Source organism: Carya illinoinensis, chromosome 5 (genome assembly GCF_018687715.1).
Source record: "Carya illinoinensis cultivar Pawnee chromosome 5, C.illinoinensisPawnee_v1, whole genome shotgun sequence".
Taxonomy (NCBI): Eukaryota; Viridiplantae; Streptophyta; class Magnoliopsida; order Fagales; family Juglandaceae; genus Carya; species Carya illinoinensis.
Window position 1 is genome coordinate 45,988,020 of NC_056756.1, and position 17,514 is coordinate 46,005,533.

At 32.4% G+C, this 17,514-nt stretch overlaps 1 protein-coding gene across 3 annotated transcripts; it reads left to right on the plus strand.

The window, feature by feature from the left end:
* The first annotated feature begins 9,467 nt into the window (after positions 1-9,467).
* Positions 9,468-17,511, plus strand: LOC122309711 (CDP-diacylglycerol--serine O-phosphatidyltransferase 1-like). 3 transcript variants are annotated; one of them, XM_043123295.1, is made up of 14 exons: positions 9,520-9,575; positions 9,888-9,910; positions 12,282-12,474; positions 13,321-13,383; positions 13,468-13,527; positions 13,672-13,762; positions 13,997-14,051; positions 14,214-14,293; positions 14,420-14,536; positions 14,625-14,709; positions 16,083-16,174; positions 16,443-16,696; positions 16,819-16,907; positions 17,048-17,511. In XM_043123295.1, exons 1-14 carry the CDS (start codon positions 9,535-9,537, stop codon positions 17,173-17,175), a joined length of 1,371 nt encoding a protein of 456 aa, XP_042979229.1. In that variant the 5' UTR covers positions 9,520-9,534; the 3' UTR covers positions 17,176-17,511. The 3 variants fall into 3 exon arrangements, with proteins under 3 accessions (XP_042979230.1, XP_042979229.1, XP_042979231.1); XM_043123297.1 differs by lacking the exon at positions 9,520-9,575 and adding an exon at positions 9,625-9,719; XM_043123296.1 differs by lacking the exon at positions 9,888-9,910 and having other exon boundaries at positions 9,468-9,575.
* The last annotated feature ends 3 nt before the right edge of the window (positions 17,512-17,514 follow it).

Consider the following 17,514-nt stretch of genomic DNA (forward strand, 5'->3'; position numbering starts at 1 on the left):
CTTCTTGTAGTTTCTGATGTCAGAAAAGAAAAAAGAAAAGAAAAGAGAAGGAAAAAAAAAAACCTGACCGTCTTTTGCTCTGTGCAATGTGTGTATAACCCCTATGGATTCGGCTTCCTGTGCATTTGTTGGTGTTTCTTTTCGGTTGGGTTTTCTCTTGGGTTTGGCTGGGTTGATTTTCTTTTCTTTGTTTGTTTCAAAGCAATCTGGCCTATAGTTGGAGTGAATCAATGGCCTCGATTTTGTTGCATGAGTCTAAAGAGAATATCTTGGATCATCTGTTATAAACAGAAAAAACGAGTTGATCACAAGTAAATTACATTGTTATTAATAATATTCTCCGGTTTCGATAATCATACATCTGTTTGAGGATGGGTATGGTTCAAAATTAGAAGGATCTGATAAACTAAACCATAGGATTTCATTTAGATGATGTTATAATGTTTAGGCCGGAAAAGGTTTGGAGTGAAATTGGAGTTGAACCTCCTCTCCCTAGTACCCCATGCATTTTCTTTTCTTTATTTGCTAGGCAGCAGTGCAGCACAGTTAAACTGATCGAGGATTAACGGCATGGTGTTTTTGCACAAGAAGACGATTCTCCAACTTGTTATGGCTGGCTGGCAATTCAGGATAGATTAGACACTGGATAATGCATGCATATGGCATTCTTCCAGAAATTTGTTGTTCCCTTTACGGACAAGATGTGAAAGATCTCTATATGCCAGAAAGTTAGAACTTCGAAAGAAGATATCTTTTGAACAAATTGCCACCTACTGCCCTTTGACAATGATTTATTTAATGTGGCCAAAAAGACGAAGCCCGAGATGTACTCTTCATGAGAATTAATTCCTGATGAAGTTACATATTGTTGCGATATTTCTGATGGAAGTTACGTAATACCCTCTAACTCTGCAATCTTGATCTAATCTCAAGAAAGTAGGTGCATGCATGATTCTACAGATTATGCAGCTTTTACACGTACGGTGCTTTTCGACATGGATAGTTGTACGTGTTGCCTTACCAATTGTCATGTTGTTTACGAGGTGGTGAGGCCCTGAGGGAACTTCTTGTCGTTTAAATTCTCTAATTTCCAACTTGAGAAGTGATGTGATGTTTATGTCCCGATCCTCTTAAAATACTTTCTCCTTTTTGCTTAGAGTATGGTAGATATTAATGAATCAAAAAAACAAAAAAAATATAATTAAAAGGAAAAAGAAAAAAAGAGTGAGCTTAAGAGTGTTAGAATAAAAACAATAACAGGGAAGCTTACATGCATGAAATGTTAAAAATAGTACTATATATATATATATATAGAGAGAGAGAGAGAGGGAGATCTAATCTAAATCCAAAGACATGTTTCATCTTATTATTATAAATTAACATGCATGAATCTGTTTCCCAAGGCAAGGGTGCTTTTTGTCCTATAAGGAACTGCAGCTACCATTAAAATAGCTTCTTCAAATCTAAATCACCAAGTTGGCCTTTATTTATAGAAAAAACTTAGCCTGATCGACCACAATTAACGTTGCTGATCAACCTGTCTCCACAATATTCTATTCTTATTAAAAATTTATGACCAACCTCGTAATGCGACACTGATTTGGCTGTCGGGGTATGACTGATTGAATAGGTAAAATAAGGTTGGGAAAAAAAAAGGGGGAATCTGACCCATATACATATGAGATACGAGACAGGCTGGGAAGTTCTGCCCCTCCATGCATGATGTCCTTGAATCCTAAGCGAAAATTTCGGACCTTCATGATTAAACAAAGCAATTGCTGGGTATTAAAGAGGAAAATTACAAGTCAGAACTGAGTGCAAATGTGTTATTGTCTAAGCATTTTATGCTCTTTCACAAGTACTACTTTTTTCTGGTGTTTTATTTGATCTGCATGAACAAAATGCTGGAAATGTCTCCCCTAAAAATAAAAATAAAAAAAAGAAAAAATGGTGACCCCAGAGCATGTGACGATGCGTCCTCGTCGTCATGCTGTATTGTTGCCTGGTGTCGGGCCAACTTTGGGGGTCAGGAGCAGGGTGGAATTGACCAAAGTTAAAAGCCATATATTCAAATTGGAGTTGACAGTAGGGTTAGGGGACCCCTTTTGTATTATAGATTTTTAAAGTGTGTGGACAATATGCAAAGGGAGCCACATTGTTGGATCAGAGGTTTGTGAATCCCGTGACAATTAGAGAGAGAGAGAGAGAGGCTACAGGTTAAAAAAAACTTTAAAAAGCTGGATCAAGGAGGGGAAGAGGGGTCATATCTGTTTGGAAATATTTTAAGTTAAAGTGGCAAGAGTTGTCAGCTAGGGATCGAAGATAAGAAAAGAAAAAAGCGTATTTTGATTAAACAGGCCAGTTTTGTTCTATATGCATGTAAGTTTGTGATAATAATTCTTCTTTGCTAGCTCGTGGGTTTGTTTCTATCAATCAACCCCATCCATCCCCAGCTCGAATTATATCGATCGTATGATCTTCGATCTTGCTCAAACAGACCATGAACTAGCAGATGATCATAATCGAATAAAATCATGGTTGTGTGTATATCTATATATTCCGATTCGATCCTGAATTTGATTAAAGAAAAAGAGGAATATGATCTGAGAAATCAAGAGATCATATATATTCTGGATATATATACATATATAAAAGAGAAAACAAAAATGGAATATATGTTCATTTTACAGCAGGGTTTTCATTATGACAAGTCTGGGACGACTCTTGGATCGATGTCGAAGACATGCATGCATGATTCTTGGGGTGATCTCGTGAATATATATATAATACATATATATATGTATATGTATATATAATTCATGATCATGATCTTGATCTCCAATGATCCCACATGCTCATGAGGAATCCTTAACAGAGCCGCCAACACCGACTAGGGTACGTACATGGATATGCTACGGACTTGTGCAAACTGTTTTACGTACGTTTAAATACACTAGGTGGGAGTAACGTGCAAAGCACGTTTGTCTAATTTTATGAAATGATTATTTGTAAAAAATAATATATATTTTATAAAAATTATTGATGTCACTTAATAATTTAAGGCATATTGGAGAAAATAAAAAAATTAGTTCAAAATATCATATAATCCAATACATGTTTATAACATCTATAATTTTAGCAAAGATGTATACGAAAAATTTAATAAAAGTCGAACACAAACGGTAGTTCAAAATATGTGTCGTTTGATGTTTGTATTATAATTCATCAATTTATGTCATCCTGTAGACAATCAATAGAGATAACATTAAAATTCTTATTTTGCTGTTGGTTGAGTCGATCAGGGACAACATAAAGTTAAAATATAATCTTTTTATAAAATTTGTGGTATAATATTTTCTATATATAACATATATATAAATCATAAAATATATTTTAAAATTGTTGGCCGAATTTACTCTTTCTTGATTAGCTCAAGGATCACAGCCTTTGTCACGTGCCTATCATAGCAAGCCCACGTATGGAATATGACTTAGCGGAAGCTACGTCCTACTACCATGGGGAAAAAAATACTTTGATTAAACACACTTGTATTATATATTATATGAGATTTTTAAATTTGAAATACTCAATTATCTGAGTTAATGAAACGTATAATATACGTATATTATATTTAGGAATTCACGTCTTATGCACCTAATACACGTGTATATGTTAAGGAGAAAGAGAAAAATATAATAACTAATTTTTAATTACTTATTATTATATAAACTATTAAGTATTATAATTCTTGAAATTAATAAATCATATAACAGTATTGAATGCTATCTCTCTCAACATTTATGTCTTCATTTTATGTGCCAAACCGTTAAAACAAACGGTGTTAACTTTAACGGAAAAACAAGAAAAACCGTTAAAATAAGATTTTCCGTTTCATACACACTTTTTATATATAGAAGATATTTAATTATAAACTTATAAATTTGCACTCTCACATATATACACACGCATTATCGTGTAAATATTACATGAATTAGGTGGTGATCAGTACTCATCATGGGTTCGATTCAATTATATATATATATATATATATGAAGCTAGCGTGTCGGATACATATTCTTAGTGCTAATCTACGTAAAAATATTCTTCACTTTTTAAATAATATTTGTACAACAAAATAATTCACACACTCACAAGTCATGTAGTGAATATAATTAATATTATAAAAATGATACTTACAATCGTGATCATTTTAAAAATAAATAAATAAATCGAAACCCACATGAAAAGAAAAATAATTTTTTTAATAATGAATCTCATTCTTTCTTAAAAAAACTGTATGGCAGTTGCACACTTCACGATTGTATATAGTATTATCCATATATATATATAGTGATCTAGCTCATGTTAATAGATAAGCTTATACTTACTATAAGAAAAATGACTTTTTTGTATCTCTGCAAATTACCATAAAATATAGTAAATACATCGCAAGAGTATTTAAGGTTTTGTGATTTGTACATTCCAAATAATTAATGCATTATTTCAAGACCCAATTAACACGAAAGGTCAAAACAAATTAATTACTGTTCATGAACGAAATCATGAATTCCTCAACATGAGTAACTTTCTTTTGGCCTTCCATCATCATGTTCTCCTTTCCGTTTTTAGATGATCCAACGTCCCAAGCTAGGGATATTTTCCTAATTTAAAAACCACTTAAATGATCATAAATATCAAAGAAAAGTAATTAATTCCCTATGATGAATAGATTCTTTCTTAATTAAATATTAAGTGGACATGATGACTAGTAGACATGCAGCCACAAAGGCCACGCATACATGAGCTGTGTAAAGTGGTTGGACGAGGTGGAGCCCTTTCCTTAATGACTGCTATAAGGTTTCTGAAGTGGAACAACTCATGAAGAGTAATATTCTCGTAGCTTGCTAGCTGGATTATTCTACCAACAATTCTTTTGTTAATTTCTTTTATCTCTTTTGCATTTATTTTCACCAAATCATCATCATGTATTTCAGGATCTCAGGTAGGAACCCTACATGCTCAGGGCCAGAGAAAAAAAAACACAGACCGATAACAACCCACATATCCACATGAAACAGGACCCATGCATGCATATGAGTGTAGTACTATTTCAGCAGAGAAAGAGAAAGGCATGCAGCAAATTAAAGCGCACATATATACTATCATGAGATCAAAGAATCATGGAAAAGGATGCAGAAAATGCGAAAAAGTCATACTCGCACTTGCGCAGGTCGCCAGCTGCATGCGTGTATATATACGTATTATATGCATGTATGAAATGTATATGCATGATGGGCGCGAGTTCTCATCTTTGATCAAACGATGTCTGTACCATTTATAAAGCATTTTGGGCATGTTGAATATCATGAGCTCTCAACTTTGGACTGTCATATATATCAGTATTTTCCTTTTTTAATTGTTGTTAAATTGTGACACCAATAAATTTTAATGTTTTCCTCAAATCAAGCACTGAAAGAGAGAAAAATATATGAAGTGGACTCTATTAAATTTATTGTTGTCTATATAAATATTTATGACAGCATTAAATTAATAATAAATATTAAAGATATATATATATATATATATCTTTATGTCATTTAGACTCTAATAAAAACTTAAGAGATCTTGACCCAGCTTACTTGTGCATGATGCTTGTTTTGAAATCATTTATACACTATATATATAATTGATGCAGAGGATCCGAATCAGATGATGTTGAGTTGTTAGATGGCACGTTGATGGCGTTGAGATACCTTGAGTTGGTAGATCAGCATAAAGATGGCAGGAAATCATGATCTTTTCCTAATTGGGACAGTTTTGTATACTTTTTGATATTTTGGCCATAACTTTGGTTACTGGTATCCGAACCCCATATATGATTTCAATTCAGAAAACTCTTTTTGGTATGCACTTCGTGGTCACCTAGCTATGCTCGGTGTGCATCTTTTTTGAGGCAATTCACTATTTTTCCTTCTGAATGAATTCTCATTTTTAGTTATTTTTTACCTTTTATGGTAATATTTCATTTATCTTTTTGGAAGTGATTTTGAACCCAATTTGGACCAGATTTTTAGTAGATTACTTATTGTATTACGTATTTAATTTTGGCATTATTATTGAAATTTTATTATTTTTGCTAAAATTCTGATAAGAACGATTTTTAGCTATTACAATCCTGTTTGTGAGTTGATTTTCGATATTATTGAATTTGATCATTTTGAATTAAAAATCAGAGGTGTTTCTCTATATTTTTAGGCGATTCTCTCGTTCTTTTTCTTATGAATTATCTATTGAAACGAGCTCATAAAATAATCTTTATTCTATCTTACATCCATAATACTATCTATCTATATAATATAATATATATATATATATATATATTTATATATAGGTAGGAGATCACTAGTGTATCAACCTTAAGTGATGGTGTAATATTCTAGCTTTTTTCATGCATATTTGAGTGGCAAGAAAGACATCAAGTTTTTTTTTTTTTTTTTTTAAATGGTTTAATCATTAAAGTCTTGATTTGAGTACAATTTAATTTATATTTATTAACTTTTTGAAAGCTTTTAATCACACGAGCAAACTTATACAATATAAAAATCTTAAGAGAGGGAGAGGCATGTATAGTAACCACATGATCATAAGTACTTTTTCGAATTAATTCTATGGATCGATCATTAATTCTGGCAGTTTAATATGCAATATATGAAATATTTCATAATGAATTTATTGTTTAATTTCTATAACTAATTAATTTCCCAAAAAAGGTTATAGAAATTTCAAAAAGTTACACAAATAACATGACTGATATATTAATAATAATAATAATAATAATAATAATAATAATAATAATAATAATAATAATAATAATGCTGCACTTCTGAACAAAAAACAAATAAATAAATAACAGGTGCACCCTCGATCAGTCTTTAAATACTGATCCTGCCAAACCACAAGACATTATTAATATTCGTACCAAAAAAAGAATGAAAGACTTGTTGCTTGACTGCCTGTTTGTGGTCCCTTCCCACATCATTAATTAATATTCATTATTTTTATTTTTATTTTTAATTTTTACGAATCTGTGAGAGAAGTTATATTATTTAATTTTTATTACTGTGAGTTTAATTTGTTAGGGAGTAGGGTTGGGGAGTGTGTTAGGGATCTCTCTGATTAAGGTACACTATCCCATTCGACACGTCGCTTTTGGCTTTTAGATTCCATAAGAGTCCAAATGGGAGTCATCTTGACCATGCATTTATGACCTCTATCTCTATTAGCTGTAGTTTTCTAGCTTCTCATCTCTCTCTCTCTCCCTCTCCCTCTCCATCTGCAATCCGAAAGAAAGAAAAAGAAAGAAAGAAAGATCATGATCACTAGCTATTTGATCATGATTTTGCTAGCTAACTTAGTGCATGCTTTTTGTGAACATTTTGACCCTCGAGGCCTTTCCCACATCCCCATGCACAAAAGTGGCGAGCGCAAGATAGAGACAGACAGCACTTTCTCTTATATATTCTTCAAGTTTACAAGTTCCATCAGCACTTTGGGGGGGCCAAAAAAACAGACACAAATTCAACTTTTATGGCTTTCTAATAATTTGATAATAATAATAAAAAAAAATGTCTTCAATAATCGATTCTCACAATCAAAATTATATATCTTAACCCAACTTTGAATTTAATCATTTCATTTTATATTTTAATAAAACAAATATCATAATTTTAAACTTCGTTCTCACAAGATTGTATTAAAATTTTCATTTAAAAAATCGAATCGAATGCTATCACGTCATTAAATTCTTAACTATATACTATGTGTGTTTTTAAAAATAAATTAAAGGCATGGATACAAACAAACAAATATATTTATTTGATAAAAATTTGATAAATAACATGAAACTATAGCGTGGTTTGATATTTTATATGATAATATTTAAACAAACGACCTAAAAATTAATATGAGGTTAAGTTTTTTATTTATTTTTTTGGTGAAAATAGTTGGATATTTGTCTTCGTAAGTTGTGTTGCAGATGTAAAAAGGAAGGCGTAGGTACAAAGAGCATAAATAATGCGGTAGTGCCTTGAGAGTCTCAAAGAAAAAAAAAGAAAAAAGATGGAGACTAGAATTGTGTAGGTACAAACCCTACAAAAAGCATTTCATTAGCCATCATTTCTTACTTTTTTTTAAAAGGCTCCTCCGTGTCTTAGGGGTAAAAAGAAGATCAAGATCTGATTAAAGAGGCCGTCATAATTTCCAATCAAAATATAAAAATATAGTTCATCAAAATAGTTATATTGTATTAAAAATAATATAATTAATTATATTAATAAAACATATAAAAATAATTATATATAATTTTTTAGAGTAATATTATATACAATTATAGAATTGTAAACATCGCATAATCGTTTTGAAAAAGAGTGAAGTCCACGATTAAAAAATTAATTTTTTTCATATAAATCTCATATTAATTAATTTTTTTCAAAACGACTACATACTATTTATATAATCATGATTACAAATATCATTTCTCAATTTTTTATTATTTAAATCATAACTATTATTTAGAATATCCATTTAAGTTGGGCAAAACAATTCTAAATTGCTTGGAGTATCGTAAATTATTTGAAATTAAAGTTTTATTTTTTTAAATAGAAATGGCTTGTCCTAAACCTAGGCACTGGGACTTGTACTTATATCTAGTATCTATCATAACTCTTCGAATAAAAATAAAAAGTTAAACACAAAAATCAATTTAAAGTATTGGTTGAATAGATTGTAAAGCCTCAATCATGAAGCAAATTTAGCATCATATGTTTTTTGATTCAAAAATCTTTTTAATTTATCCTATTTTATTACTATAATTTTTTTTAATTTTTACATAAAATATAATAAATAATTTAATTTTTTTATTTTAAAATAATAATAATAATATTTTATTCAATTCATCTAAAACTATTTCATCTCATTTTTTTCATCTCATCTCTAAATTCAAACCATACAAAATCTCACCTTAATCATGAACAAGATGAAATCAAAGGGAATGTAATATTGGTCTTAAAATTTTTATAAACTAGAAAAAATCTATTTAGAAACTTTCTTTTTAACACATTCTAACACATTACTGATATAGAAGCCTTCAATATTAAAATATTAAAAACCTTTTAAGATATTTGTATTGGTTTTTTCTATTTGTATTAGAGTTGAATTAAAAACAAAAATGAGACTTCCACTTGAACAAGAATCTTATCTGTTGTCTACTCAAAAGGTAGAGAAGGAAAAGGCGAAAGGAAAGAGAGATGGAAGATGCTTTGACAATTGGGAAAGTATCGGTATCAGAATATGGTGATTATGATTCCGCAATTAAAGAAGTTATCCAGGGGTAATTTAGTCTTCTTAAAATTATTTTATTTTTTATATAAATATTTATGTAAATATAAATATGTTCAAATAAATCAGGTTTGACCGTCGTGGTCCTTTTGTTGTTTGTGTTTGTTTGGGTGTCGCTCTGTTTCATTTATCATCGTCATGAGCATCAAAATCCCCATTGCCTTTTCGCCGCTGTTGCAGTGAGTGTCTCTCTCTCTCTCTCTCTCTCTCTCTCTCCCTCTGATGGCTGATGCACTGTGAGTCTTTCTCTTCGCTTTTTTCCCACTGACCCAAGGGAAGAGATTATCACAAATTCAATATCTTTTATCTATTCATCGCAAAAGGTTCTCATCTTTATGCTTCTTTCTTTTTTCTTTATCTTTCTTTATATCATTATATTCTTCTCCTTCTCATTCTCCTTCTGATAACTCCCTCTCCCTCGTTATTCTACTATTCCTCTCTCTCTCTGATCCGACGCCCACAATCGCCTTCTTCTCCAATCGTACGCCCAGGTCTTCCTCGTCAGCTTCTCTACGTAAGTAACGCCCCCAACCCTGTTGCCTTTTCTGCCCACCTTTTTTCTGTAGAATTCTCCTCTCCTTCTCCCTTTTTCTTCTTAATCATTTCTCCATTATCTCTCTCTCTCTCTCTCTCTCTCTCTCTCTCTCTCTCCATATATATACATACATATATACGTATAAATCATATATACATACAAACCTGGTATACGTTTCGTTTTATATACTGACCTTTTCCTTCGCCTTCATTTTGGAATCTATATTCGTAATCGCTATACGTAAATGCGTGTTGTTATATTCTCATTCGTGTTTTATTTTTCTTATTGCCATAAAAATCATTCATCAAGTTTGATTTCGAGGGCAGTAAGGTTTTTTTTTTATTTTTATTTTACTGGGACATTCTTTGAGTTGTGTTTTCTGCTTCCTTATGTTTCTTTTGAATCAAATATTTGTTTCTGATCACATGCAATGATTCGATTCTTTGATTTATTCGATAAATGAATTTCGGCACTAATGTGGGATTTAGTTCTACTATTTTCTACATATTTTACTTTTAATCCCAGAGATAACACAGTTCAAAATCGTTGCGCTTTCTTTTTCCGAGTTTGAACAGTGTTTTTCTCGATCAAAGTACCGATGTCCTTATTCTTTTTTCGAGTTTAAACAGTGTTTTTTAATTTCACTGTTTTTTTTTTTGTTTCCGTTGTTAATAACCTGGGCCAGTTTTTTGTATTTTTTTTTTTTTAAATTTTGTGACAAATGCTGTCTTCGTATTGACACCAATCTTCTGGGTTCTTTGTATGTTTTAAGAGCATGTAATGTTTTTTGTTCGGAGGTTACTGTAGCATAATTACTTTATGGGCAATACTGTTAAGTTTATTAATTATACTGTTAAGATATTGGTTTTTAACTTTCGAACCCTACCCCCACAATGTAAAACATGAGGACAGATGGGAGTCAGCTAGAGGTTTATGTAGGTTTCCACCTATTATCAGGATTTAATGACGATATCTGAATTCTAATGTATACATGCGTGGCTAAATCACATAACAATCCGATTTTTATTGGTTTGAAATCTTGTCTGAAGGAGGCTATCAGAAGTTATATTTCACCGTCCATTTCAATTGGTTCCAAGACTCGGCCAAACTCTTTCTAAAATTTGGATCCGATAGGATCTATTGAGATGGGGGATTGGCTATTCGTTTTGATCCTGGAAGGAATTTATGTATCTTTCTTGGTGCAAAAGCACCCTAAAGTTTGGATCTTTTATTTATTTATATTTTACTGAAAGATTGCAGTTTGTAGTATCTCACTTCCATGTTTTAACGATATGGAGAATTGAATCATAAATTATCTGGACTCTGTGGGTTTTTTATGGGGGACTACATTTATTTTTAGATTAAGGGTGACTAGATTTTAGTAGTTGAATGGTGTTCTCATATCCATGCCAGCTGTATGGAGCATACCCTTTTATGTTGGGTTATCTGGGGTATTTTTGTGCCTCTCCAGATTTCTATATTCTTTCCTGTAAATATTCCAGAAATTCTCAACTTCAAATTGCTTTTACACGGCAAGTCTCTTTGATATAAAACATATTTTTCTCATTCAGTATCATGGGGATCGAATGTCTCCATGGTAATGATGGAATTAAACCATCATTTATAACGGGGCCACAGAAAAGTTTGAGCTTTTGTCCAACTGATTGTGTGGCTTGTAGTTTTCAGATCAATAGGAACTTTTGCCATTTAAACAAAAATTTGCCCATTTAGAAAAAAAAAAAAAATTGCTCATTATCTTTAATGGCTCCTTTTATTTCATTTATGGTGATATATTTGGTACATAAAATTATAAATAATATACTGTTGCCTGATGTCCAGGTAAAATTGCATATGACTATGGATCTCGGGTGAATATTGTTAGTTATTTATTACATAGTAGAAATCTTAAGAATAAGGTTTTTAAATGCTGTACCTTTTCTATTAATGTAATTTTAGGTATTTTTTTGAATCATTTATGTAATGAACTCCTAGTGATCATTTTGATATTGTCGTGTTAATGGAATTCTGTTGATTTTATTTTTTATTTTTCGGGGATGGCTATCAACTACATACTATGTGGCCTCTTTAATAGACGAACATCATGTTTTACATTTTAATCTGATTTGGTTTTGAGGCAGACTTATAAACATCAATTATATTGATATCTGGTTTCTTGAATGCCTCACTTTTCTTGGAGTTATTTTTCTATGCTCGCTTACATTTTTTGACATTATGTTTGTTTTCCATTAGCTTTAATGATCTGTTTTTTTTTTTTAATCAAGGACTGGCAAGTTTGGAAGTTAATATTGGCCCTAAATACCTGCTTACTTTTGTTTTCTTTGGTTTGTAGGCAATAAGCAAGTTACATCTGTTGTACTTATGGGACCTAATGGGTATAGAAGAGTAGGGAGACCGGACCATTATACCGAAGAAAATGGTGGTGCAAGTCTAATGCGTGCTAGTGAAGAATTGGATCCATGGACTGCATGGGCGTACAAGCCTCGTACTGTGTCTTTGCTACTTATTGGTGCCTGTTTTCTTATGTGAGTGATAAGAAGGTTTTTATCTGATGATATGTTGAGTCACTAATCAAAAATTTGATAACTCATTTAGCAGTAGATTTTCTAGATCATGAATTATATTTTTCCATTTTATGATATTTTCCAAACTGGATACACTTTTCTTTCCTGCTTAATTTCTGATATGGTGGTCCTGGATAAAGCTTTTGGTATTTTCTGGTTGCTGTGAATGTCCCTTTGTATCATGAGCATGATTTCTGTACTGGTGTTAGTTGCCACTTGCCAATACCAGAGAAATGGTTTTAATATATGTAGATTAGTGTGATACATCTTGCTTCTCTGCTTGCAGTAACTTATCTAGTCATTAGTTTCATTTACTTTGGATATGCACCGATGCTTTAGGCGTCTCTAATAGAACAGGACTCACATGAATAAGTTTATGGATATAATTAACATGCTTTTTTTTCTCAGCACAAGGGAAAGTCTTGGGGTTTTATTCTGTCTCAGCTTATCTAATGTAATAGAGCTGAACATCCCTAGTATTACAAATTGGACATTTTTATGCTTCACATGTACTTTTGCCAGGGAGACAAGGAATAAAGGATATTCAAAGCCTTGTTTGTGGGTTTCTTATAAACCAATATTGAATATAAATGGTTTTATGTTGTCTAATGTTCCTACATACGGAGGGTTGGCTTTGATTAAAAGTAACATGTGTTTGGATGAGGTTATTTGTTGCTGCTGCACTTTCAACACAACGCTGGAATGTTTGTATCATATGTAACATCCTTGTTGCAGTACTTCATTAGATGGGATTTAATTGCCATTGATCGTGTTGTTTTTCTGGTTGCTTCGTTGATGTACAAACAGCTGGGCAAGTGGGGCCCTTGATCCTGAAGGTGGTGCAGGTGATCTTGTTACATCTGTGAAGAGGTTTGTGTCATATTTCTTGATCGAGTGAAGTTAATTCGAATTCTCTTCTTCAGCACTTAATAATTTTCTCATGCTTTCTTGTAGGGGTGTATGGGCTATGATTGCAGTTTTTCTTGCTTACTGCTTGCTGCAAGCCCCTTCCACGTAAGTTCAGGCTTCAATATAAGAAATAATGTTCATTAATAAAAAAAACCTGTGACTTCATAATCAGAATCTTTAGTGGGTTGGAGAGGTAGTTTGGAAATCAGCCCTATGCTGCTACGTTTGTAAAATTATATTCTTTTACAGGGTCCTTATTAGGCCACATCCTGCAATTTGGCGCCTAGTACATGGAATGGCCGTTGTGTACCTTGTCGTCCTCACATTTTTGCTTTTTCAGGTTGATTTCTTTTCTGAAGCAAGCTTTCTAAACCTGATTTTTCTGTGTGCATTTATACGTTACTAATTAAAGTTATGGAGATCTTCTTGTTGCAAAATCATCTTATATGTGGTGTTTTCTATTGGTGTTGGGAAATTCTCAGTTATAAGCATCTTAAAAATACCTCACCACTTGATATGATCAATTTGATAACTTAAGCATGTCTTGATCAAACTTCACCTTCTCTTTTTCCAGAAACGTGATGATGCTCGACAATTTATGAAGTTTCTCCATCCTGATCTTGGCATTGGTAATGCTAATTCTTTGCAACCGTTAATTTTGATAGTAATTAAGAGTGATTTCTTCATCATTCAATGTGTGGTGCACATGATATATACAACTTCATTAGGATGGAAAAGATCATTAGTGGTTGTGTTGGGAAATTTAATTTTATTTGCATGACTTCATGCAGAACTTCCAGAAAGATCATATGGCGCTGATTGCCGCATATATGTACCTGAGAATCCCACGAGCAGCTTTAACAATGTTTATGTATGAGTTCTTCTGTCACTACCTTTTTACTTCAATTGATTCCACTGCATGTTATTCTGCTCTTGTCATACATCAGTACAATATCCGGGTGCTGCACGATTCTTATTTTCTTTTGAACTCTTGTAGGACACACTTTTTGATGAGTTTGTGCTAGCTCATATTATCGGATGGTGGGGTAAGGCAATATTGATCCGTAATCAGCCCCTTCTGTGGGTGTTGTCAATAGGATTTGAAATGATGGAGGTTAGTTCCTTTATTTAATACTTGTCTTTTGTGGTTCCCATTTTCGGTTTGGATTTATTGTAGACTTATTTTTATGTCATATTTTCAGCTTACATTCCGCCACATGTTACCAAACTTCAATGAGTGCTGGTGGGACAGTATAATTCTTGATATTTTGATCTGCAATTGGTTTGGTGAGTCTCTTTAATCTATTATCTATATCTACTATAATTTTGGAAATATGAAACTTTGCTCATACGAAGTCATGTCATCCACTCCGCATTATGTTTTTAAATAATATATATCATTAAATTAAGTGTTTGAATGAAAAATAATGTATCTAACTTGAGTAATTTTGATTTAAAGTTACTTATTGGAAAAAAGTAATTTTAATATGTGTTAGTTGAGTCTTTTAGTTTTCCTAGCATGTCTTCTTTTTATTTTAATTTAAGCATTTCATAATCAATAGATCAGAAAGGTTAGAAAATTGTTGTGGAAGTTAAAGAGTCTATTATTAATTGTCATGGTTACGTTACATTTTTTTTGTCATGATTACATTGACACACTCTATAAAGAGATCTAGATCCCTTTATAGAGATTTCTCATCACTAACATAGAAACAAATGAGTAAATAAAGAGAAGATTAATGTGCTAAACCAAATTTTGGAGATCAATGTGCTCTTTTAAAAGTTACATGAAAAAATGGTTCGAAGTATTCTAACTTAGTTACATATAGTTTTTTCATTTAATAAATTTAACCATTCTTGCATATCGCTAGGTCTACAACTAGTTTTTCTTGATTTATTTACTCATATCATTGTTGACTGCAGTATATTACCTGGTTTATTATTGCTCTGGTTTGTGAACCTTTAAAGAATCAGATCTTTGATTGTGTGGCTATCAAGTCATTTTTCTTTTGTATTTACCTTAGTGTTTGCTTTATGAAGTATTTTTCCATTTATGAACAGTAAGAATTTTTGGGATGCTCAGGATGCCCTTAATGGCAGATTGTTATCTAGTTATCCATTGGAGAGAGTTTTTGGCGGAATAGTGGGGTCAAGCAACTAATAGATTTTTTTGACATCATGATGGATACATACCTTTTTAAGGAACTGGTAGGAACTTGGCAAATATCTAGTGCATTGAGATTTTTAGGACCATGATTAATAACCTTATATAATGTGATGTATCAACCCTGTGGGACTCTTTGTTCTATATTCCTTCTTTTTTCCCTACCCATTTCTCTTTTTTTCTCTTCTTTTTTTTTGTTGATGAGGGAAATATAGCAGTCAGCATTCTTCCTACCCATTTCTAGTTAAGAACTTTGGGTCACCAGTTTTTTATCAATCAATTTGCCGTTATAAAATTTAAGTATGGCGGTATCATAAAGCAGGATTGTCATTTGTTGCTTCTGCCAAGTTAGCTTATGGAATGTGATTATTGCAGCTAGTCTTTCTATTTTAGCAACTAATCATTTATTATATTTAATGTTTCTTTTGTATCTAGATTGGTATTTTCAGAATTAGTTGAAGTCTTTGTGACAAGTTCTGTTTGGTTTACTTTGCAGGCATCTGGGCAGGGATGAACACTGTCAGGTACTTTGATGGAAAAACATACAACTGGGTTGGTCTAAGCCGTCAGCCTAATATTGTTGGAAGAGTATGTTTAAATGTCATGTTCATCTATCTTCTCTTGTTTGCTAATTATTTATAGGCATTAGTTTTCCTTTCCTCATGGAAAGATTCTAATCAGACATTGAATATTTGTATATTAATTTCTGGAGAAAGATGGAACTGATTCTGGTATTTGATGTTACACATTTAGATCTTCCTTGCTCTTTCTAAGGTAGAATATTTTCTTGTTTTATGGTCATTTGGTCTTGTGCAGTTTTTGTTCTTAAATGTTTCCTTTTACATTTTATTTCCAGTTCAAGCGAACGTTGGGACAGTTCACCCCAGCACAGTGGGACAAAGATGAGTGGCACCCCCTGCTTGGTCCATGGCGTTTCATTCAAGTTCTCAGTCTTTGCGTTGTGTTTTTGACAGTAGAGCTGAACACATTCTTTTTGAAGTTTTGTCTTTGGATTCCTCCACGGAACCCTGTGATTGTGTATAGGTTGATATTGTGGTGGCTAATTGCAATACCAACAATTCGGGAGTACAATTCATACCTTCAAGACCGGTACTTACTTTTTCTGCCAAGTATTTTCACATGAACAACAATGCTACATTTCCTAAGAATATCTGCACTACTAGGAAAGAGTTTGCATTTAGTCCTGCTTAATTACTGTGTTAATTTTCCAGCAAACCAGTGAAGAAAGTTGGAGCATTTTGTTGGCTTTCACTTGCTATCTGCATTGTTGAGCTTCTCATTTGCATCAAGTTTGGTCATGGTATGTTAGTCTATATTAATCAAATCATCTTGAAGGCTTTCCAAGTTTTACGCTGTATATTGTTAACTAGTGAAGTTTTTTTATTGACACTAGCACTTATTGCTTCTTCACTGTAATGACCCTTTTCTTGACTCCGCCAGGATTATATCCTAATCCAATGCCTTTGTGGATGGCCATTTTCTGGATGTCCGTTGCAGTGGCCCTCTTAATATTCCTCCTTGCTTGGTCTTGGCAAATGCATCAGAGTTTCGGTAGAAAGAGGCGATGATTTTGTTATTGCGATACATCATTCTTTGATTCCTTCCTTTCCCTGAGGGTATCCATCAATTGCTGTAAATACCCAACACCGTTATAAACTGTAAATGCTATATTCTCCTAGGTTAGTGGATCAGTCTCTTGAGCATATAGAGATTATTCTTACATTATAGGTTGTGGGAAATGCTTGTAATCTAAGGCTTGTGAGTTACTGTTTAGTTTGGTTTGCAGCTGTAACAGAAGTTTCCCCCTTTTCTTGAGCCTTTTTGGACCGCCCCGTTTTTCGTGTTGTAGTACAGTTTTTTTTTGTGATACCTCAAATTTTAACCCATACGGAGAATTTTTGTCATTT

Bases quoted from the DNA above. Each gene is read 5' to 3' on its own strand.
- LOC122309711 (XM_043123295.1), top strand. From the start codon at position 9,535: ATGAGCATCAAAATCCCCATTGCCTTTTCGCCGCTGTTGCA. The intron at 12,475-13,320 runs GTGAGTGATAAG...ATGTACAAACAG, and splicing joins ATTGGTGCCTGTTTTCTTAT to CTGGGCAAGTGGGGCCCTTG. The intron at 14,294-14,419 runs GTATGAGTTCTT...GAACTCTTGTAG, and splicing joins GCAGCTTTAACAATGTTTAT to GACACACTTTTTGATGAGTT.